General features: G+C 44.8%; 1 protein-coding gene across 2 annotated transcripts in view; it reads left to right on the top strand.

Moving 5' to 3' along the window:
- The window catches only part of KCNQ4 (potassium voltage-gated channel subfamily Q member 4), a 336,458-nt gene that overhangs the window by 238,435 nt on the left and 73,712 nt on the right, over positions 1-24,311 (top strand). For both annotated transcript variants that reach the window (XM_073571818.1, XM_073571809.1), the window contains exons 6-7: positions 2,610-2,720; positions 2,803-2,898. In XM_073571818.1, coding sequence (XP_073427919.1) covers positions 2,610-2,720; positions 2,803-2,898 — 207 coding nt within the window. The remainder of the gene's footprint in view (positions 1-2,609; positions 2,721-2,802; positions 2,899-24,311) is intronic.

Raw genomic sequence — 24,311 nt, 5'->3', positions numbered from 1 at the left:
TTTTTATTTGCATACCGAACAATTTTCCTGGCATTTGTCACAGGTCACAGATGAGGATGTTACCTTTAGTAGCCATTCAAACCCATTTGTGTCAACTTCTGTGCATGTTATCAGGCCAGAGTCACCAGGGTATGTAAACTTTTGATTGGGGTCATTTGGATGTTTTGGGTTGCCATTATGGTTTAAAAAGAGAAAGCACAGTAGTTTGTCAATAAATGGCTTCACCCAACTACTAACCATGAGTGGAGAAAAAGTTTTGGTGTTATCATTCATATTCTCTTAAAAAAAGGCCAAGAAAGCAAAAATTATTTCAAGCTATGTAAACTCTTGAGCACAACTGAACATGTGCACATAAGCAGTTTTGGGGGTGAAACCCTGCTGACAGAATTCCTTTAATCTAATAAACTATTTATATGCGCATGTAGCGCTGTCAAAGACAAGTCCAGCAATACCTTTACCTAGCCGTGCCTTGGTTACTAAAGGGCCCGTCACACTAAGCGATATCGCTAGCAATATCGCTATAACGTCAATGGTTTTGTGACGCAGCAGCGATATTGCTAGCGATATCGCTATGTGTGATACCAAAGGTACTGTCACACTTAGCGATGCACCAGCGATCCCGACAACGATATGACCCGGTCAGATTCGCTGGTGCATCGCTAAGTGGTCGCTAGTGAGCTGCCACACAGGCAGATCTCACCAGCGACATCGCAGGGGTCGGGGGTCGCTACTTACCTGTCAGACGAGGCGATCCTGACGTCCTCCCGCCCGCATCCACGCGTCGCTCGTCGCCACAGCAGGAAGCTGACGACGAGAAACAGCCCAGGCCGTTCTCGCGCGATCAGCGATAACCAGCGGGGGAGCCAGTCGGAGGTAAGTATCACACATAGCGATATCGCTAGCAATATTGCTGCTGCGTCACAAAACCAGTGACGTTATAGCGATATTGCTAGCGATATCTATTAGTGTGACGGGCCCTTTACCTCCGACTGGCTCCCCCGCTGGTTATCGCTGATCGCGCGAGAACGGCCTGGGCCGTTTCTCGTCGTCAGCTTCCTGCTGTGGCGACAAGCGACGCGTGGACGCGGGCGGGAGTACGTCTTCATCGCCGCGTCTGACAGGTAAGTGCGACTGCTGACCGCTGCTATGTCGCTGGTGAGATCTGCCTGTTTGGCAGCTCACTAGCGACCACTTGGCGATGCACCAGCGATCCTGACTGGGTCATACCGTTGTCGGGATCGCTGGTGCATCGCTAAGTGTGACAGTACCTTAGGAAATCAGCATTTGAATTGATGTTCAAATAAAGGTGAAATGCTATTTGAAGATCTATTCTTAAAACCTGTAGGCAGACCTATAATTCTTTCAGGAATGTACCTCCCTATATACCCCTGTACCCCACCATTTAAGGTTGTTAAGTTTTGTGGCCTGAATCACAGATAAATCACCATGCTCTTGCAAAAAAAATGAATAAACCACTAGCTTCCTCTATCACTAATTTAATTATAGCAAATTTCCCCATCAGTGATACATAACTTTTTTTAACAACTTTCTAAGATATAACTGGTCTGATTTTCCTGTATGCTTGGAATTTACTAAAATCAAACTTGAATGGGCTTGCAGGCAAATCTGGCCAGACCATAGTTAGGAAATAAAAAAATGCTAAGTGCAGAATACTAGGTCATGGCCTTCTGGGAATTAGTTTAAACATTCAGAGCTGCTAAAACATGGCCCTAAATTGTCATTTGACGATGTACTTGCAAGGCTAAGTGGAACAGACCTGTCTGTGCCAGATAAAACCCAGGTGCAGAGCTGCTGATAGGACATGTTCCCAAAATGCAGTCACAAGAAATTACCAGCAAAACACATCTGTTATAGAAGAGTTCAGGTCTTGCAATAGGCATTTTTGGAGTGTTACGTTTGATTTCCCCAATGTAATGTTGATAGTATGTCCTGCCAGTGCCACCATGCATCATAGCACCATCTAGTATATTACCGTAAATTCCACCTATTTAGTAAATAGGACTGCGCTGCAGTAATAGAGGTGTCAGAGAAATACTGATTGTTCATCTTTTGCAGGGACCCCAGCATTTGGACCTCCACCAGTCAGACATCTCAGGGACCACAACATTGCACACCCTTTTATGTCTTATTTGCTGGAATGTCTGAATGCATTGCATGTTGTATGTCCTCTGAGACTATCTGATTTTGGGCCATCTCACGGGCACGAGCTCCCACAATCCAGTATGGTGCATAGTCAAATCAAAAGGTGCGCGTTGACATCTGCAACAACACAGGGTATATCGCAACATAAAAATAAGATAAGGAATACAGTCTATCTACAAGGATGCTCACCTTTTTTTTCTTGGTTAATTCTATAAATAAACTGTAAAATACTGGCGATACGTTTTAATAATTGCTTCAGTAATTAAAATAGAGAAGATTTTTTTAAAGCTTTTTTTCATATGTACAATGCAGAGTTAGTGATCATTTTACTTCCATTTATATTTTGTCATTTAAAGCGGTAAAAAGCTTTGCAAATAAATGAATACAGATTTTGTGATGTAGTATTCATGTGTCCTAATTGTATTCATATTTCCATATTTTGACAGATTACACTTACTACCATTGGTTATGGGGATAAGACACCTCGTACGTGGCTCGGGAGAGTGCTGGCTGCAGGGTTTGCTCTTCTTGGCACATCCTTTTTTGCACTTCCTGCGGTGAGTTCCTTTAATTAATCTAAATAACCAACAACATCTTTTAATATGAGTGGTAAACAGTTGGCATTTTATTCTATAACAGGGCATCTTGGGTTCTGGTTTTGCTCTAAAAGTTCAAGAACAACATAGACAGAAGCATTTTGAGAAGCGTCGGACTCCAGCAGCCAACCTTATACAGGTATTGGATTTGATCAAAGGATGAGTTTTAAATTCTGTAATTGTCATGAAGTATCAAACAGTATGATTGTATTTTCATACAAAGTGTGGATTATAATCAGTGTCGGACTGGAGACTCTTGGGCTCACAGGAGGAATTGACCCTAGAGGCTCTCCCAATGGAAATACCTGTTAGCCATTATTCCCATTATAGTGGATCATCGACAGTAAAACACAGGAGACTCCTACACATCTACTCTGTGCCACCATGACTGGGATATACCATTGCGGTAGTTTGTATTAAAGGAGTTCTTTGGATATAACACACCCATCCATGGGCTCCACAGGATAGATGATAACTTATTGATCATTTGGGTCTTAAGGTACTGTCACACTTAGCGATGCACCAGCGATCCCGACCAGCGATATGACGCGGTCAGGATCGCTGGTACATTGCTAAGTGGTCGCTAGTGAGCTGCCACAAAGGCAGATCTCACCAGCGACATCGCTGGGGACGGGGGTCGCTACTTACCTGTCACACTAGGCGATCCTGCGTCCTCCCGCCCGCGTCAACGCTCGTCGCTCGTCTCTCCACAGGAAGCGCTGCAGGAAGCTGATAACGAGAAACAGTCCAGGACGTTCTCGCGCGATCAGTGATAACCAGCGGGGGAGCGGGTTGTAGGTAAGTATCACATACAGCGATATCGCTAGCAATCTTAGTGTGACAGTACCTTTACCATTGGAAATGGAAGAATGGGGAACTTTTATCCCTGAGAAGACACTTTTATCCCCATTTTAAAATGGAGCGGCAGGTGTGGTGTCTGACCATAGCTCCATTCCTTCTCTTTGGGGCTTCCAGAAAAAAAACAAGCGTAACGCTTGTAACCACTAAGAGAATGAATGGATCAGTGTGAAAGTGGCACATGCCACTCCAGTCTAATAAGGATAAAAGCTCCACATTCTGCCAATTGGCTGGGTCCCAGGAGTCAGACCACCACCAATCAATAAATTATCACAATCCTGTGGAGAGCTTATTTGTGGAGAGCTTACTTGTTTCCACCGGAGAACCCCAATAATCACTAAAGGAAGTAAAGAATCTTCTCCTAATTAACCCCTTTCCGACATAGTCAGTAATAATATGTCCATGCATCCTGGTACTTATTGACTCGGGACGTACTATCACTTCCTCGCGATCGTGCGAGTACACAGGCTTTGTGCGTGCAATCGCCATCGGGTGTCAGCTGATTCTGACAGCTGACACCCGTCCCTAAGTGCCAGGAGCAGTCCTGCACCACTCCCAGCACTTTGACCCTCTAAATGTTGTGATTGAATGCGATCGCAGCATTCCGGGAGCAGGCAGAGGGATGACAGCCCCTCTGCCCTTAATGCGGGCTCCCGATTTTTGCCATGGTGACCCGATATTGTCATGACGACATCCAGGTCACCAGAGCTAGTAAAATTACTAGATCATGCTCAGGGCATGATCACCAACTTTGGCTGTCGGTGCAGAGATGACAGTTTTTATAGCATAGGGATGCTACTGCATCCCCATGCTATACAAGCAATCAGCCTGCAAAAAATGATAGTCCCATAGTGGGACAAAGTAAAAAAGTATAAAAAAAAGTAAAAAACATTTTTTTAAATAATTGAAAAATATTTAAAAAAAATATTAATAAATAGATCAAAAGATTTTGTACGCATAAATAAATGAAAAAAAAAACAAAAATAGTACACATATTTGGTATCGCCGTGTCTGGAACGACCTGACCTGTACAACTGTCCACTAGTTAACCCCTTTAGTAAACACAATAAAAAAAAAAAATTGAAAACAAAGCAAAAAACAATGCTTTATCATCATACTGCTGAATAGAAAGTGGAATAAAATGCAATCAAAAAGAAGGATATAAATAAACATGGTACTGCTGAAAACATCATCTTGTCCCTTAAAAAGCAAGCCGCAATACAGCTCTATCAGTGAAAAAATAAAAAAGTTATAGCTCTCAGTAGAAAGCGATGCAAAAATAGTTTTATTGTGTAAATTTGCCAAAACGTTAAAAAAATATATAAATGAAGTATCGCTGTAATAGTACTGACCCAAACAATAAAACTGCCTTATCAATTTTACCACACGCAGAATGTCATAAATCCACCACCACTCCTCCCCCCAAAAAAAAAAATCCTGACTTGCTGGTTTTTGTTCTTTCTGCCTCCCAAAAATCGGAATATAAAGAGATAAAAAAAAGTAATGTGTCTGAAAATGGTGTGTGCGACAGCAGCCAAACATAAAAACCCGATATAAATCTGGTGTTACTGAAATCGCACCAACCCGAAGAATAAAGTCGCCTAATTACTTATAGTGCACGAGGAATGGCGTAAAAAAATAAATAAAACCAATTCTTCACCTGCTCTTGATTTTTTCATTCTGCCTCCCAAAGATCGCAGTAAGGCACATTTATCCTGCACTCTGCGCTGAGTTCTTACACCAGGGTTTCCATGTAAATCTCTGAAATATGTGATTCAGACGGAACCCTCTACGAAAGATTCCCTATAATGAGGCGGAAGCAATGTAGACGCCGTCTGATCTGTGATCTGGCAATGTCTGTTTTTTTAGGATTGCATAAAAGTGCCGTTGGCCACAGTTTTGCACACTTCTGAAAAGAAAGACACTGCTGAACAGAAGCCAGACAGAGTCCAGAGCTCTGCTGCCTCATTATAGTGAATGGATCCCTCGGGAGTTTCATCTGAGTCACATCACTCAGAGATTTAAATGGAAACCCCAAAATAAGTCCTCAGCATAGAGCTGCGGATAAATGTGATCCCAAATGTTATGTAAAATGTTCCCAATGAAAACTTCAACTCAATCCACAAAAGAAGCATGTCCCCACTCAGGTCTGTCATCTGGTAACGGAAATATAGGGGACTTCCACGTTACTGGTAGTACATAGGCTCTGGAAAAGCAAAATGGCTCCTCACCCTCTCCACACCACACCACACCACTCTCCGCTCCAAAATCCAAATGTCCTCTCCTTTCTGAGCCCCACAGTGTTCCTAAACTACATGTTTGGCATTTCTGAACCAATGAGAGCCCGCCTAACTTATGGGTGAAAATCTGCGCTCCAGGAGGCAAATAGCTCTCCTTTCCTCCCAAGTCTCTCCGTATTGCTAAGCAGTACTATACAGCCATATAAGGGTTATTGCCACGTTCAGTAGAAATTGTGGGACAAATTATGGTGCCATTTTTACCCACTTTTTGTGTGAAAATGTAAAATGTGGGGCTAAAACAAAATTATGGTGGTAAAAAATGTACTTATTTTTACTTCACTGCCCAATGGTATAAAATTCTGTGACACACCCATGATTTCAATATGATCACTGCAACCCTAGATTAATTCATTGAGAGGTGTAGTTTGTAAAATGGGGTCACTTATTGGGGGGTTCTGCTGTTCTGGCACCTCATGGGCTCTCCTCATGGCACCTGCAGTCCATAACAGTGAAATCTGGTACTCCTTGCCTTCTGAGCTTTGCACTGTGCCTAAAAATAATTCCCGGTTACATGTAGGGTATTGACGCACTCAGAAAAAAATAAACCTCAGTTTTGTTGTAAAAAAATCCTATTAGCCCTTAAAAAAATTAAAAACTTGGGGCTAAAACAACATTTTAGTGGTAAAAATGTAATTCTTTCTTCATCGCTCAATGGTATAAAATTTTGTGAAGCACATGTGGTGTCAAAATGATCACTGAACCCATAGATAAATTAATTGGGGATTGTAGTTTGTAAAATGAGTTAACATATAGGGGGTTTCTGTTGTTCCTGCACCTCAGGGGCTCTGCCAATGTAACATGGTACCCTCAAACCATTCCGGCAAAATCTGGACTCCAATATGGCACCTCTTCCCTTCTAAGCTTTGCACTGTGCCTCAAAGGTAGTATTCCCCCACATATGATGTATGAGCGTACTCAGGAGAAATTTCAAAACAAAGTGTATGGTGCAATTTATCCTGTTACCATTAGGAAAATGCAAAATTTGGGGCCAAAATAACATTTTTGAGGGAAAGATGTGATTTTTCTTAATATTTTCATGGCTCAACATTCTGTGAAGCACCTGGGGGTTCAAGATGCTCACCACATATCTGAATACATTCCTTGAGGGGTGTAGTTTCCAAAATGGGGTCATTTGTTGGGGGTTTCCACTGTTTAGGCACATCAGGGGCTCTCCAAATGGGAAATGACATCCGCTAATGATTCCAGGAAATGTTACATTCAAGAAGTAAATGAGACTCCTTCCCTTCCGAGCCCTGCCGTGCGGCCAAACAATAGTTTACTTCCTCATGTGGGGTATTGGCGTGCTCAGGAGAAATTGCACTGCAAATTGTATGAAGCAATTTGTCCTGTTACCCTTATGAAAATGCAACATTTGGGGCTAAAATAACATTTTTGTGGAGAAAGTGTGATTTTATTTTCACGGCTCACCGTTATAAACTTCTGTGAAGCATCTGGGGGTTCAAAGTGCTCACCAGATATCTAAATACATTCCTTGAGGGGTCTAGTTTCTAACATTTTGTCACTTGTGGGGGATTTCCACTGTTTGTCTCCAAACACGACATGGCGTCCACCAATTGTTCCAGCAAATTTTATATACAAAAAGTCAAATGACGCTCCTACTCTTCCGAGCTCTGCTGTGTGCCCAAACAGTGGTTTTCTCACTCATATTGTGTATCGGCATGCTCAGGTAGTGAGCAGTTTCAGGACTTGCAGTGCAAGCCTATTAGGGAAGAGGCACACTGGCGTATTTTTCGTCTGAGAATCGGATCGTAAAACTTGCCCTGGCCGGCACCTCTCCTGACCTGAGCTTAACAGCTGCATAGTAATCCATCATGCTGTCATGCTCAGGTCAGGAGAGGTGCCGGCCAGTCCGTGCTATGCGATACGATTATCGCATGAGAAATTCGTCAGTGTAACTCCAGCCTTAGGCAAATATCGGTTAAGCCTGTCCCAAAACATGAGCAAAATTACAAAACCGAAAAATTAAGGCTGCCGAACAAAGGTAATATGTGGCGCCCCTGAGGCTCAGTCGCCACAGAGGTACTGCACCTTCTCCTAAGGTGTAGTGCCCCACCACCTAGGTAAGTTGGGAACTCCTGTCCACGCTCCAACACCTGCACCCCACACACAGGATAGTTCAGCAGGACCACATTGCGGCTCCATGCTTAGAGGGTAGCAGAGCACCTTTCGTGGGTCCTTGCTTCGTAACACGAGATGTGCTGGGAGGTGGGTGGAGTTGAGATATATAAAAGGTTGGGAAGGTTTAGAATTAGGGGTTCAGTCTGGAGGTTCAGTCTGACAGAGGGTCAGAGAGGAAGGAAGCCACTCGGGAGGAGTGGGGATCCCTGGAAGAAGGGATGGAGGAAGGAGTGCTGCAGCTGCCTCAGTGACCTGAGCCAGCTGGCACGGGAAAGGAGCAGAAGGAGAAAGACGTAGAACTGCAACCTAAGCTTCCATAAGAGAGAGAAGGAACAGTGCGGAACGAAGGAGTAGGAGAACAGAGAGGAGTTGTGGGTTGGAAGAGGAACCCTGCCTATAGGTTCTCAGCGCAAGGCCGGGGCCCGGTCCCCGAGGTTGTATGGACACTTATGGTTCTGCAGGAGATACCGGTGGAGTAGTTGGCTGTAAATGCACTACTCCCATCTAAGACTTGGGGCACAACAGCAACTGAATAGAGAGCCAGGACTCCAGAGAAGGGAGTCCCTGAGAGAGGCAACAGCTGTCTGCCATACAAGTAGAGTTCTTAGGAACATCTGACAGGAGGAACTTCAGAGTACCACAGTATTGCAGCTCTTCACACTAAAAGGTGCAATAGAGGAGTCGTTCAGGAAAGGTACATGTTGGCGGAGTGTTGGAGAGGAGAATCCTGACCTGCCCGGGAGGTTGATTGAGTCTCTACCCCAGAGGAAACGGCACGGAGGCAGGCACCAGTGTGTACCACGAACTGTGAGTAAAGCTTTGGAACTGCAAGCCCTGGTGTCTTCCATTCATTTGTGCGCCGTCAGCACTGCTACATCTGGGTACCAACATTCCTCACACCGCCTGCACCTATACACTGCCCTGGGGTTACAGCTTCACCTGTGGGGAGCTACACCACCTCTGCTGCAACACACCATCAGCCCCAGAGGATCTGCACGCAGCGTTGGCTTAACATCTTGCTTGCCAAACACCACAGGTGGCGTCACGAACTATCACATAAACTATATCTCAAACCACCATTGATTTGGGCGCCCAGGGCCACGGACCAGGTCACAGCTGCCGTGACATATCCCACTGACACCGGCCCGGTGCCGAGTACCCCACAGCCTTGGGAGGGCGACCCAATTTCATAGTATAAAATTCAATATTATTCAAGTTAAGTATAAAATTAAACATAAAATAAACAATAGTTGTATCAGACTTAAAAAAAAACACATACGGCTGGGTGAAAAGAGATTAAGTTAAATGACAAAGTCAGAGATAAATAAATAGGCACCTATATATAAGGTAAACAGACATCAATTGAACATACAGCGTAGGTCAATACCTAGTTTATAAGAAGTCAAAGATGGATACCCCATGATGCCATAAAGAAAAAAATGTCTAGAGATCAGATGGATAAGAAGTTATTATCAGAGAAATATAGTGGCTTGAGAAAATATCCCCCCACTCCACCTAGGCATTTTTTGTGTTTTGCTACCTCACAACCTGGAATTTCACTGTTTTTTAAAGGTTTGCATCAGTTCAGTGTGTGAAGCTGGTGTAGGTGGGAGAACTCTCAGTAAACATACCCTCACCTAATTACTGGATCACTATTATAAACGTAACTTCTTATATAACAGAAAAAATGCAGGAAAAAACGGAATGCCTCACCGTGTCAATGTGCTTGGTAGCCTTGAATTTGCCAGCAGCGATCCAAAAAATTCCGTCTGATCATCGGATCACAATGAGAGGAAAAAAAAGGGGTTGTCGGATCACACAGCTGAGTAGTAAAAAACAATTCTTCTTTATTTCACTATATCTACACGTTTTTATGATGGTGTGAAATAAAGAAGAATTGTTTTTTACTACTCAGCTGTGTGATCCGACAACCCCTTTTTTTTTTTCTCTAACTTCTTATATAGTTGATTATTGCTCTGTGTATGTTATGAATGTGACTCATAATTGTATGCATACGTCCTTGTACTTGTGAGAGAATTTTCTTTCCTTTGCCATAATATTTAGGGGAGAGTAGAGTGTTGCTATGGAAGGTATTTATTTTCCTATCAAAATAAAAAGGCCAAGTCTTCCCCCTCCCCAATCCCCAGCAGCAACTGGTTTATAGAAGTTAAGCTCTCTGTGTATGGAGGGTGTTATGCTTTGAGGTGGGGGAGTTCTGTTGAGGCTGGAAACTGTCAAACCCAAGAGGGAGAAGAGAGAGGGAACTATTCAGACAGTGACACAAAACAGATTCTCACCTATTAGTGGAAAATAGTGTGATATGGCGAATACTAGGTGGATGACAGCGCTTTGCAATGTTTGAAGGCTTTATAGCTCAGATGAAGATAATATCAGATAGTATAGAAGTCGGGAAAGAGACATAAACGGAAATTACGTACTATGTGCACACGGAGTTTTTTGGCTCTGCGGATTTTGTAGTAAAAACCGCAGATAAATCCGCAGGACAAAGGTCCTGCGGTTTTGCCCTGCGGTTTTATACATCATAATGGATGAGGTGTAAAACTGCAGCGTTTCTGCACTAAAGAATTGACATGCTGCGGATTGTAAACCGCAGCAAAACCGCGTGGAAAAATCCGCAGCATGTGCACTGCGTTTTCCAGTTAACCATTGAAAACAATGGTACTGTACAACGCACCTAAATCTGCTGTGGACCCGCAGCTGCAGAAACGCTGCGGATCCGCAGCAGAATCCGCACCGTGTGCACATACCCTAATACAAATGAATCGTTTTAATTCTACCAAAAGTATGTTCCTCAGTAAAGTAAATGCTATGGATCTAGCTCTTACCATAGCAAAACATTTTTTACAATAAATGCTAATTCCCCGATTCTCCGAGAGGGCGTGTAGGAGTCATACCTTCCTGATTTATAAGGCTATGTACACACAAAGTTGTAAGTGCTACGGATTTTGAAAAATCCGCAGGTCAAAATACCTGCGGTTTACCTGCTGATTAGCCTGCGGTTTCACACCTCACAATGGTGAAGGTGTGAAACCGCAGCGGAATCCGCACAAAGAATTGACATGCTGCGGATTGTAACCCACAGCAAATCCGCGTGGAAAAATCCGCAGCACGTGCACAGCGTTTTTGGTTTTACCATTGCAAAGAATGGTACTGTACAACGCAGCAGAAACTGCTGCGGACCCGCAGGGCCAGAAACGCAGCGGATCCGCAGCAGAATCCGCACCGTGTGCACATAGCGTAAGGAGATGCAGTCATCTTCATGAATCAAAACTGTCTGACAAGTTTTGTGCGCCCTTCTGCACGCCAGAAATCTAACTCCAGTCCCTGAATGTCACAGCTTGTTATGAACCAGACAAGCTGTGGTGTCACTAACCCGCTGCACCTCTTCTCCACTCATTTTGGCAGAAATTGGAGAAACTGACGTAAAAACGGCAAAATGTTGCAAAACCTTTGCGCAACTCACGGGTTGCACAAAAATTTGAGACTTTTCAAAGCAATTTACGCCAGAATTCTGGCAAAATTGCTTTCATGTATCAGGGCCTGAATGTTTCCACCAGCAGATCAGAATTCCAGATGTATTGTTAAAGGGAATCTTGTCAGCAGGATTTCACACCCAAAACTATAAATGCGCATGTAGCTTTTTCAAGGATAAGTCCATCAATACCATTACATGGCCACTCCGTACATCCGTTACTGAGAAATCAGTGTTTGAGTTGATATGTAAATGACTATGGTAGATCTGAAGCCTCTGTCACTCCAGCTCTATTCCCCGCCCAGCGCTCCTCCTACTTGACTGACAGCCTGTATGCTGTGTGACTTCAGGCAAACAAGCTGTAAATTAAAATGAGAACTTCTGTCTTTTTTTAGTTTCAACGTTTTTATTGAAAAGAAAACATCATTTAACATGAAATACATTCACATTAGAGTACAAGGATCCCCTCGCAGGGGGAAATATTAAAGAAAAAGCATGGGAAACCTATATAGTATCCTTGACTTCATCGTCTTAGTTTGAAAGAATTGCTAAACAACAGTTTTAACATAACCAAAATAGGTTAAAAGGGGGGGAAGGGGGGCGGGGGGTATACATTGAGTGTCAATAATATAAGATACAGGAAAGATGTATATCTTTGTACCGTGTTAGCCAGTGGATAGAAAAATATTCAGGATTGAGAGTCCTCAGTAGTTGATACCTTTTAATGGCTAACTGAAAAGATGGTAATACATTGCAAGCTTCGAGTAGTCTCGAAAGCTTGCAATGTATTACCATCTTTTCAGTTAGCCATTAAAAGGTATCAACTACTGAGGACTCTCAATCCTGAATAATATAAGATGAGTCGATGTGAAATACTAGCATAAGCGGTTCAGAGTATATAAATATAGACAGTAACTCCCTTGTCGATAAACTATATAGATAAAGATATCATCCTAGAGAGGTCCTCACCATTGAATGCCTGGATCCAAGGTTCCCATACACCTTGGAAAGCATCGAAAGTATCGGATCTAATAACATCTATTTTTTCTTAATGCATTATCAAATTAACCCTTCTTTTCACCTGCGTTTTTGAAAGCGTCTTAGTTTTCCAACTGCTAGCTATGTGGTTCCTGGTTGCCATAGTAATAAAATCAATAAGATGACAATTCTTATTATTGGCATTGACTGGTCTGTCCCCCAGGAGTAATACCGACGGAGATAAAAATAATTTCCTATTTAGGGCTGTACTAATTAATTTGACCACATCCTTCCAGAGAGATTTCACTGTCGGACGAGTCCACCATGTGTGGAGCATGTCCCCACTTTCTGTCTTTTTTTAATATGAGCTACAGTATTACTGTCACTGTCCAGTTTTCGATTTGTGGCAGTTCTGGCTCCACTAAGTTAAAACTTTTTTTCCTTTCTGGCAGTCGGGGGTTAATGTCAGTTTTCCCCCGCTGGCAACTTGGTGCTACTGCAGTGCAGTGGATCAGCTGTTGTGGGTGGTGACCTCTCTCTACATCCTTTAAAAGGTCTCCTGATCCATCAGCTGACTGTTGGTTATACAGGTTCTTTCTGGAGACCAGTCTAGCAGAAGCAGCTCTCTGGTGCCTGCCACGTTTGGTGTTAAGAGTCCTGTTGCTGTTGATATCTGCGGTGTGGAGCTTTACTGAGGTGCATATAAGCCAAGGCTGGTGTTTTTTCTCCTAGTCTCTTATGGTGATAGTACACACAGGGGAAAGTGACAATCTGCAGTGGCAAAGGCTATTGCTCCTTGCCGGCCAGAGCATTAGCCAGGGCAGAGATAGGTGACACTAGGGATTAGGTTCCTGACGGCGGCAGGGGGAAGGACCTGCATAGGGTGTTAGGAGAGTGCAGGGACAGGCTCAGGCTGAGCTCAGGTGGTGATCATCCCTCATTCCCTATCACTAGGGCCTTTCTTTCCTTTTTTCCATCCCATTGTGTGTGAGTTGCGCTGTCCATTGACCGACCACCCGTTGGAGTTGAGTCACACCATGACAATTACAATGTACAGTAGCTCTGATTATAATGGCAAGAATCTCATTTGAAAGTAAAATCACTAAAGCAAGTTAAACACCTAGAACAGTATGTAGAAGTGTTTTTTTTATGTAAACCCCAGTAAACTCTCCAGCTCTGTGTATTACACAGATCTCAGTTATGAGGAGCAATGGGGAAATGCAGAGGGTTGGCACCCAATCGATTTATCTCCCTGGAGTTTTACACTGAGTGGTAACAATAACTTGTGAATCATGCATCTCTGTGTATAAACACAAGTTACCTGTAAGGCCCATAAACACATTCCTCACGTGCTGCAGGTCCAGAAATCCACTTCCCCAATGTATGGCAGGTCATTAACCAGTTCAGGACCAAGACATTTTACCCCCCTTTTTGACCAGGCACATTTTTTATCTTACATGCTCTTTTAACGGCACAAAAAAAATTCTTTCGAGTATTCAAGTAATTTTTGCCTCTTTTTTCGCCATGTCATGTGGCTCAGTTTTTATCATTTTTATATTCTGATACTGGGGGATAATGTAAAGAAAATAGGAAATACGTGTCTATTTTTCACATTTTTTTTTTACAGCCATAAAGGATCACTAAAAAAAATGGTTGAATTGTGTTCCTCTTTTTATAATTTTTTTTTGACATTTATAATATAAATATGTCAAAAGCATATTGGACATATTTCTTTCAACAGGGGTGGGGCTAAACAGGGATTCAGACTGGCAGTTTTTTTAGTGTTGTCTGAGTTACAGTCATGGCTGAAAGTGCTGGGCACCCATGAAATTGTTCCAGAAAATGAAGTATTTCTCCCAGAAAATTATTGCAATTATACAGATGTTTATTTCCTTTGTGTGTATCGGTACAACACAAGAAAACAGAGAAAAAAAAGACAAATTGGACATAATTTCACGCAAAACCTTAATAAATATGAGCCGGACAAAATTGTTGACACCCTCAACTTAATATTTGGTTGCACACCCTTTAGAAAAAACAACTGCAATCCAACGCTTCCTATCACCATCAACAAGCTTCTTACACCTCTCAACTGGAATTTTGCACCACTCTTTTGCAAACTGTTCCAGGTCTCTCATATTTGAAGGGTGCCTTCTCCCAACAGCAATTTTAAGATTTCTCCAAAGGTGTTCAATGGGATTTAGATCCGCACTCATTGCTGGCCACTTCAGAACTCTCCAGCGCTTTGTTTCCATCCATATCTGGTTGCTTCTTGAAGTATGTTTGGGGTCACTGTCCTTCTGGAAGACCAATGACCTAGGATGCAAACCCAGCTTTCTGACACTGGGTGTTAGGGACGGCGGAAGGCACTAAATATAAATAATAGGAAGTGCGTTCGCCACCCGGGGTCCACCGTGCAGTAGGTGTAACAACCGCTGCTGAGTAATAACAGACTCGCTACAGTTGTGGCCAAAAGTATTGACACCCCTGCAATTTTGTCAGATAATACTCAGTTTCTTCCTGAAAATGATTGCAAACACAAATTCTTTGGTATTATTATCTTCATTTAATTTGTCTTAAATGAAAAAACACAAAAAGAATTGTCCTAAAGCCAAATTGGATATAATTCCACACCAAACATAAAAAAGAGGGTGGACAAAAGTATTGGCACTGTTCGAAAAATCATGTGATGCTTCTCTAATTTGTGTAATTAACAGCACCTGTAACTTACTTGTGGCACCTAACAGGTGTTGGCAATAACTAAATCACACTTGCAGCCAGTTGACATGGATTAAAGTTGACTCAACCTCTGTCCTGTGTCCTTGTGTGTACCACATTGAGCATGGAGAAAAGAAAGAAGACCAAAGAACTGTCTGAAGACTTGAGAAACCAAATTGTGAGGAAGCATGAGCAATCTCAAGGCTACAAGTCCATCTCCAAAGACCTGAATGTTCCTGTGTCTACCGTGCGCAGTGTCATCAAGAAGTTTAAAGCCCATGGCACTGTGGCTAACCTCCCTAGATGTGGACGGAAAAGAAAAATTGACAAGAGATTTCAATGCAAGATTGTGCAGATGTTGGATAAAGAACCTCGACTAACATCCAAACAAGTTCAAGCTGCCCTGCAGTCCGAGGGTACAACAGTGTCAACCCGTACTATCCGTCGGCGTCTGAATGAAAAAGGGACTGTATGGTAGGAGACCCAGGAAGACCCCACTTCTTACCCCGAGACATAAAAAAGCCAGGCTGGAGTTTGCCAAAACTTACCTGAAAAAGCCTAAAACGTTTTGGAAGAATGTTCTCTGGACAGATGAGACAAAAGTAGAGCTTTTTGGGCAAAGGCATCAACATAGAGTTTACAGGAGAAAAAAAGAGGCATTCAAAGAAAAAAACATGGTCCCTACAGTCAAACATGGCGGAGGTTCCGTGATGTTTTGGGGTTGCTTTGCTGCCTCTGGCACTGGACTGCTTGACCGTGTGCATGGCATTATGAAGTCTGAAGACTACCACCAAATTTTGCAGCATAATGTAGGGCTCAGTGTGAGAAAGCTGGGTCTCCCTCAGAGGTCATGGGTCTTCCAGCAGGACAATGACCCAAAACACACTTCAAAAAGCACTAGAAAATGGTTTGAGAGAAAGCACTGGAGACTTCTAAGGTGGCCAGCAATGAGTCCAGACCTGAATCCCAATACCTGTGGAGAGATCTAAAAATGGCAGTTTGGAGAAGGCACCCTTCTAATATCAGGGACCTGGCGCAGTTTGCCAAAGAAGAATGGTCTAAAATTCCAGCAGAGCATTGTAAGAAACTCATTTATGGTTACTGGAAGTGGTTGGTCGCAGTTATTTTGGCTAAAGGTTGTGCAACCAAGCATTAGGCTGAGGGTGCCAATACTTTTGTCTGGCCCATTTTTGGAGTTTTGTGTGAAATGATCAATGTTTTGCTTTTTGCTTCATTCTCTTTTGTGCGTTTTCATTTAAGACAAATTAAATGAAGATAATAATACCAAAGAATTTGTGTTTGCAATCATTTTCAGGAAGAAACTGAGTATTATCTGACACAATTGCAGGGGTGTCAATACTTTTGGCCACAGCTGTATATGGCGGTATACTGCGCTCGGGTTAAACGTCACCCGAGGAGCGCAGAGCGGACTCTGTTAGACTCACAGAGGCGCTTTAGTATAAATAAAGCATAAACACCAAGCCTGTTAGCTTCACAGGTCTCACCTTAGCCTAAGCTGTTACTAGTGGTTCAGCCGCTCGATCCTTATTCACATTCTCGTCACTTGGCAAGTAGGGACTGTCCCACAAGGGTTGCTGTGACGTGGCGGGATGGCTTGTGCATTATTTTGATCAAAATTATGTTTACTAAATACCCTTATTATTATTACTACCTTTATGCATTATTTGCAGTATATTTTTTACTTTTTAGTTCAGGATATTTGTGTTTTTTGCTTTTTGTTTTCTCTGGTTAAAAAACCCACAGAGTAGAAGCCAATTTTCTCCATAGGGAAAAAAATTCCTTCCCCTAAGCTGGGTCAACCATCTACCTACACTCACTGGCCACTTTATTAGGTACACCATGCTAGTAACGGGTTGGACCCCCTTTTGCCTTCAGAACTGCCTCAATTCTTCGTGGCAGAGATTCAACAAGGTGCTGGAAGCATTCCTCAGAGATTTTGGACCATATTGACATGATGGCATCACACAGTTGGCGCAGATTTGTCGGCTGCACATCCCTGATGCGAATCTCCCGTTCCACCACATCCCAAAGATGCTCTATTGGATTGAGATCTGGTGACTGAGGAGGCCATTTGAGTACAGTGAACTCATTGTCATGTTCAAGAAACCAATCTGAGATGATTCGAGCTTTATGACATGGCGCATTATCCTGCTGAAAGTAGCCATCAGATGTTGGGTACATTGTGGTCATAAAGGGATGGACATGGTCAGCAACAATACTCAGGTAGGCTGTGGCGTTGCAACGATGCTCAATTGGTACCAAGGGGCCCAAAGAGTGCCAAGAAAAAATTCCCCACACCATGACACCACCACCACCAGCCTGAACCGTTGATACAAGGCTGGATGGATCCATGCTTTCATGTTGTTTACGCCAAATTCTGACCCTACCATCCGAATGTCGCAGCAGAAATCGAGACTCATCAGACCAGGCAACGTTTTTCCAATCTTCTACTGTCCAATTTCGATGAGCTTGTGCAAATTGTAGCCTCAGTTTCCTGTTCTTAGCTGAGAGGAGTGGTACCCAGTGTGGTCTTCTGCTGCTGTAGCCCATCTGCCTCAAAGTTCGACGCACTGTGCATTCAGAGATGCTCTTCTGCCTACCTTGGTTGTAACGGGTGGCAATTTGAGTCACTGTTGCCTTTCTATCAGCTCGAACCAGTATGCCCATTCTCCTCTGACCTCTGGCATCAACAAGACATTTCCGGCCACAGAACTGAAGCTCACTGGATTTTTTTTCTTTTTCGGACCATTCTCTGTAAACCCTAGAGATGGTTGTGCGTGAAAATCCCAGTAGATCAGCAGTTTCTGAAATACTCAGACCAGCCCTTCTGGCACCAACAATCATGCCACGTTCAAAGGCACTCAAATCACCTTTCTTCCCCATACTGATGCTCGGTTTGAACTGCAGGAGATTGTCTTGACCATGTCTACATGCCTAAATGCACTGAGTTGCCGCCATGTGATTGGCTGATTAGAAATTAAGTCTTAACACACAGTTGGACAGGTGTACCTAATAAAGTGGCCAGTGAGTGTATAATATTCTGTTATTCGCAACCTTCTATACTGTTACTCACAAGAAATGCATCCATTCCTTTCTTAAATTCATTCAGTGAGTTGGCCATCACCACTTCCTCAGGAAGAGAATTCCAGAGCCTCACTGCTCTTACCGTTAAGAACCCTCTTCTATGCTGGTGCAGAAATTGTCTTTCCTCCAAACGAAGAGAATGCCCCCTTGTTCTTGTCACAGCCCTTGGTACAAACAGTTCATTGGAGAGATCTCTGAATTGCCTTCTGATATACTGAGTGAGTGTGGTTCCTGCCAGTCCATTACCGCTTGCAGTTTGGCCGGATCCATAGCCAACCCCTGGGCCGAGATGATGCAGCCCAGGAACAGCAAGGACTCCTGCTCAAACTGGCACTTCTCCAGCTTGGCGAAAAGAGAGTTCGCCCACAGACGGTCGAAGGCCCTGCAGACGTTTCTCCGGTGGGAGGTCAAATCTGGAGAGAAGATGAGGATGTCATCCAGATAGACCACCACCGAGGTGGAGAGCATATCGCGGAAGACGTCGTTAACGAAGACCTGGAAGACAGCAGGCGCATTACAAAGGTCAAAGGGCATGACCAGATATTCGTAGTGGCCATCCCTGGTATTAAAGGCTGTCTTCCACTCGTCTCCTTCGCGAATGCGGATCAGGTTGTACGCCCCCCGTAGATCTAATTTCATAAAGATCCGGGCCCGTCGCAACCTGTCAATTAGCTCAGAGATCAACGGGAGAGGGTATTTGTTTTTAACTGTTATGGCGTTGAGACCTCTGTAGTCAATGCAGGGACGTAACTCTCCGCTCTTCTTCTGCACGAAGAAGAACCGTGCACCAGCCGGCGACACCGACTTTCTGATAAAACCTCTAGCCAGGTTCTCCCGGATATATTGAGACATAGCCTCTGTCTCAGGGAGTGGTAGCGGATACACACAGCCTCTAGGAGGTTCCGTGCCTGGCAGAAGATCTATCGGGCAATCATAAGGACGGTGCGGCGGAAGCATCTCTGCAGATTTTTTAGAGAAGACGTCCGCGTACTGGTGGTAAGGTTTAGGAAGCGCGGAGAGATCCGCGGGCACTTCAGTGGAAGCTGTTAGGGCTGGCGGAATGCACCAAATTATAAAATAGTAGTAGGTGCGTTCGCAGCCCGGGGTCCACCGTGCAGAGGTAGTACACTGCTGCTAGATAATGGCGGAAGAATTAAGCGGTGTGAAAACAGTCACACGTGGGTTACGTCACCCAATTTGAACAGGAGCGAACTCTGTTAATTCACAGAGCCGCATGACCACTGAACGTAGATGCCGGAGCCTGTTTAGCTCACAGAGCCTGGCCAAAAGAGCGCACAGTGTACAGCCACAGAACTCTACCCCAAGGACACGGGGTTAGAGTCCCTCTAGGCCCACTGAGCGCGTGGCATCGCGGCCGCGAAAGCCGCTATAGATGCTGGCTAAGGAGTGTGGAGCATGTGCACTGAGGAGTGCCGAGTCACTGGTGAGAACTAATGCCTGACTCAAACACTGACCTACCTACACCTAAGCCTGGGCGCTTGCAGGCTAGGCTGCACAACACATGCGTACCAAGGGTAGGGGTTTCTTAATGAGTCATTCACCAGAGACATTCATACGTGCATACATCACTCACTCCTCATAGTCTGAAAATACAGTCTATCCTAGCGCATGGCCGAGCGGCTATGCAAGCCTTTTAGAGCCGCGAGCGTCCGGGACCTTCCTGGCTTCTCGGATGGCCCAATCTGAACACGAGCAGGACCTGAACACGTGACCTTCGATCTCCAATGGGAGATCACTCCACGGGCATGCTCAGTGGCCCCACATAGGGACTTAGTCCATGGAGAATCCCGCTGCTGAGCAGCATGCATTGCCATAGCTGTGCCAGAGGTGGCAGCAGCAAGCAAACCCACGGAGCTGGTCTGAGCAGAGCGCCTCTGCGGCTGGAGAGGAATGGGAGACTGCCGGAAGCAATGCTCGGGATTCCCACTGTGCAGCAACATGAACCCGACACCTAACAGGAAGCTACCTGAACACTGCCCCTCAGGCACCTTCCCTCACAGTCCTTGCTCCAACCCAGTATATTCCCCGAAGCCCAATCAATATGAGGGGAGTGACAACGGAGCCAGGGAACTCCGAGAAGCACCTGGTCGATGCCATCTGGCAAAATGAACAAGGACAGAATCTCACGATGAGAGGGTGAGATTGAGAGGCTGAGTGGGGCTGTCTGGTGGGTCACCTGAGATGGTAAAGGTGCACCATTAACCACCCTGATGGTCAGAGTTTGGGGCAGTAACACCAGTGGTATAGCGTGTTTCTGGGTGAAGGTCGAGGACGTAAAGTTCCCCTCAACCCCGGAATCCACGGTAACCTCTACCTCCCAGGTGGAGGCTCCACTATCTAAGGTCCCTCGGAATACCAGTTTGGGAGAAAAGGGTTTCATATTTGTCTGACGACCACTGGACATGATCGTTTTTTCCAACCGCAGAGGACACATGCTAGCCGAGTGACCAAACTGCCGGCATGGTAACAACATGCGGAGCTTTGCACCGGACGTGGCTTGGGGCCGGCGCGAGACACCTCCATAGGTTCGGAGGATGCAAGCTCCTGAGCGGGAGATCTTAGCGGCTCGGTGAAGGTGGGAGCCAAGTTAACCCTTCGTCTGGATTGCGCACGTTCCAGCCCGCGCTCCGTAAACCAGAGATCAATGCGGGTGGAGATGGCAATCACTTCCTCCAGACTTGTGGGGACCTCTCTGGTTGCTAGAGCATCTTTGACATGCTCTGCTAACCCTCTCCAAAACACAGGGATGAATGCTTTATCAGGCCACTCTAGTTCGGAAGCCAGTGTCCGGAATCGGACGGCATAATGGCTGACCGAGAGAGACCCATGTGTTAGGGCCAATAATTGGAGAGACATGTTGTGCGTGATCCATGGTCCCAAAAATACCTGCTTCAGAGCTGAGCAGTGCCCTGAATCACGGGATCGTCACACTCCCACAATGGCGTAGCCCACTCTAATGCCCTGCCAGATAAAAGAGAAACACTAAACCCCACCTTAGCCCTCTCTGTAGGGAACCGTGCAGCCAGTAACTCAAGCTGGATAGAGCACTGACTCACGAATCCCCTACAGGTGGCGCTGTCACCCGAAAACTTGTCGGGAAGCGGGAGGCGAGATATTGTCGGCATAGGCGTGAGTGTGGGCACGCGTGAGACATCCTCTGCGACTGCCTGAGCAGCGGCTACTGTAGCATTCGCAGCTGAGGTGGAGCTCTCGATAGCCGCCAACCTGCTCTCCAGCTGCCGAATGTACCGCTGCAGCTGCTGCAGGTCCGCCATTACTAGCCAGACCCTGGCGCTAGTATAATGTTAGGGACGATGGACCACACTAAATATAAAAAATAGGAAGTGCGTTCGCCGCCCGGGGTCCACCGTGCAGTAGGTGTAACAACTGCTGCTGAGTAATGGCAGACTCGCTATATGGCGGTATACTGCACTCGGGTTAAACGTCACCCGAGGAGCGCAGAGCAGACTGTTATACTCACAGAGGCGCTTTAGTATAAATAAAGCATAAACACCGAACCTGTTAGCTTCACAGGTCTCAGCTGGCTTGCACACACGGTATATGGTCACAGGACACGGTCCAAGGCAGAGGTCGGTGTCCGTCTTGACCTACCGTGCGGGCGGCATCACTACCACGGACGCCGGTAAGTGCTGCTAACTGCAGCGCGGCGGTAACTACTCCCGCTGTACGACAGTGCCGTGAGGCATAACACTATCGGACGCTAGTGTAGCGGTGCGGTATGCACTGTGGCGTATGGCTTGCCACTGACTGGCACTGACTGTAACTCTCATTCCCTAACCACATACGTAATATCAGAGGAAAGGGGTTTTAAAAGAGTCAGTCACCAGAATCATACATCCGTCACCATTCACACATAGCAAGTATAGTCTATACTAACGCATGGCTGAGCGGCCATGCGGGCCTTTTATAGCCATGCGCTTCCGGGACCTTCCAGACCTCTGAGATGGGCCTATCAGATCAGGAGAAGGACCTGAGCACTTGACCCCCGATCTTCACTGGGAGATCGTCTCGTTGCCATGCCCAGTAGTGCGGTGAGAGGACTTAACCTCTGGAGTCGTTTCCTGCAAAGCAGGTTGCGCCACCATTGCTGGTCCAGAGGTGGCAGCAACATCCAGACCCAGAGCGCTGGTCTGAGCAGGGCGCCTGGATCGCTGAGATTGCTGTGCAGCTCCCTGAGCGGTCGGAAAGGAATGGGAGACCGCTGGATGTATGGCTCTGGATTCCTGCTGTGCAGCTGCAGGAATCTGACGCCTACCACTGGGCACTACATTGTGACTGCAGATATTGTGTTCTTGGTCTCATGTGTCCTCAAAACGCTTTGGATTTTGGCTTACTCACGTATATTTGACAAAACTGCAACCTAGCTATTTTATATCTCTGTGTCAGCAGTGGGGTCCTCCTGTGTCTCCTGCCATATTGTTTCATTTCATTCAAATGTTAATGGATAGATTGAGCTGACACTGATGCACCCTGGGCCTGCAGGACAGCTTGAATTTCTTTGGGACTTGATTGGGGCTGCTTATCCACCATCCGGATTATCGTGCGTTGCAACATTTCCTCAATTTTTCCATGCCGTCCAGGGCGATTAGCTACCGTGCAATGGGCTGTTAACCTCTTTATTATGTTGCACACATGGACAAAGGAACATCAAGATCTTTGGAGCAGGGCTGTGGAGTCGGAGTCGGTGCTCATTTTGGTGGAGTCGGAGTCGGAGTTGGAGTCGGTATAAAATGGACCGACTCCGACTCCTAAAATATATAATAAATTGGGTACAGTAGTTCAATGCAGAATATGCTGAATATTTTTTCATAGGAATTTGGGAAAGTTATGAAATGTCCTATAAATGACTGTTCTATTCCTGATTTAAGGCTACATTCACACACAGTGTTTTTCCTGCATTTTTTGAGGATACGTTTTTCAGTTGCAAAAGCAGATCAGCTTTTTAAAAAACCGCATCACCTGAAAGGTTTTTGAGCTCATAGATAATGATTTCAATAGCAAAAGCAGATTAGAAATCTGCTCTATCTATCTATATATCCATATCTGTCTATCCATATCATATCTGTACCAAAAAGAATGAAAGCCGGATAGCACACAGACTAACACTCCTTTTTTTTAGCACCAGTCAGGTACACCTCATAGCTGCCCAAAAGGACGCCCAGGACTATTGCTCGTCTTCAGTAACATCAACATCAACTGATAGTTGGAATAAATAGACTGCCATTCATCACCACATCTTCTTAAGGTGCAGGCTTTATTTTCAAGTGTAGGGGTGTGAAGTATGAGGTTCTGCAGCAGCTGAGGTGTGCAGTATGAAATTCTGCGGAACAGTATGAGATTCTGCCCCCCCCCCCAGGTTTGATCCTGGCTACGCCCATAGTGTGATTGTAGCCTGAGGATCTAGGCTTTATCTTAGCCAAGATAAGTCATAGTGTGTGTGTATGTGTATATATGTATACACACAGTACAGACCAAAAGTTTGGACACACCTCAATCAAAGCGTTTTCTTTATTTTCATGACTATGAAAATTGTAGATTCACTCTGAAGGCATCAAAACTATGAATTAACACATGTGGAATTATAGAATTAACAAAAAAGTGTGAAACAACTAAAAATACTGTATGTCTTATATTCTAGGTTCTTCAAAGTAGCCACCTTTTGCTTTGATTTCTGCTTTCTGAAATATAATCCTTAAAGGGTTCTCAAATCAAACTCATATATTAAATCCCTAAAACGATACTTTATTGTTTAAAAACCACAAATGTGGTACACACCAGAAAAAATGTGACAGAAAATGAAAAAATAAAAAATAGGTGTTCAAAAATTAGCCCACACTAGGGTAACCCCTATGAGTCCCTATTTGTTTACTGAGCTGTACCCTGCCTGGCTGCGGAGGTTGGCACCCTAAGGGGGGAACG

Source organism: Dendrobates tinctorius, unplaced genomic scaffold (genome assembly GCF_039654945.1).
Source record: "Dendrobates tinctorius isolate UK_male_01 unplaced genomic scaffold, ASM3965494v1 ptg000007l, whole genome shotgun sequence".
NCBI classification, from domain to species: Eukaryota; Metazoa; Chordata; class Amphibia; order Anura; family Dendrobatidae; genus Dendrobates; species Dendrobates tinctorius.
Note: the sequence above shows the minus strand (reverse complement) of the source record. Positions and strands in the feature narration are given on the sequence as shown.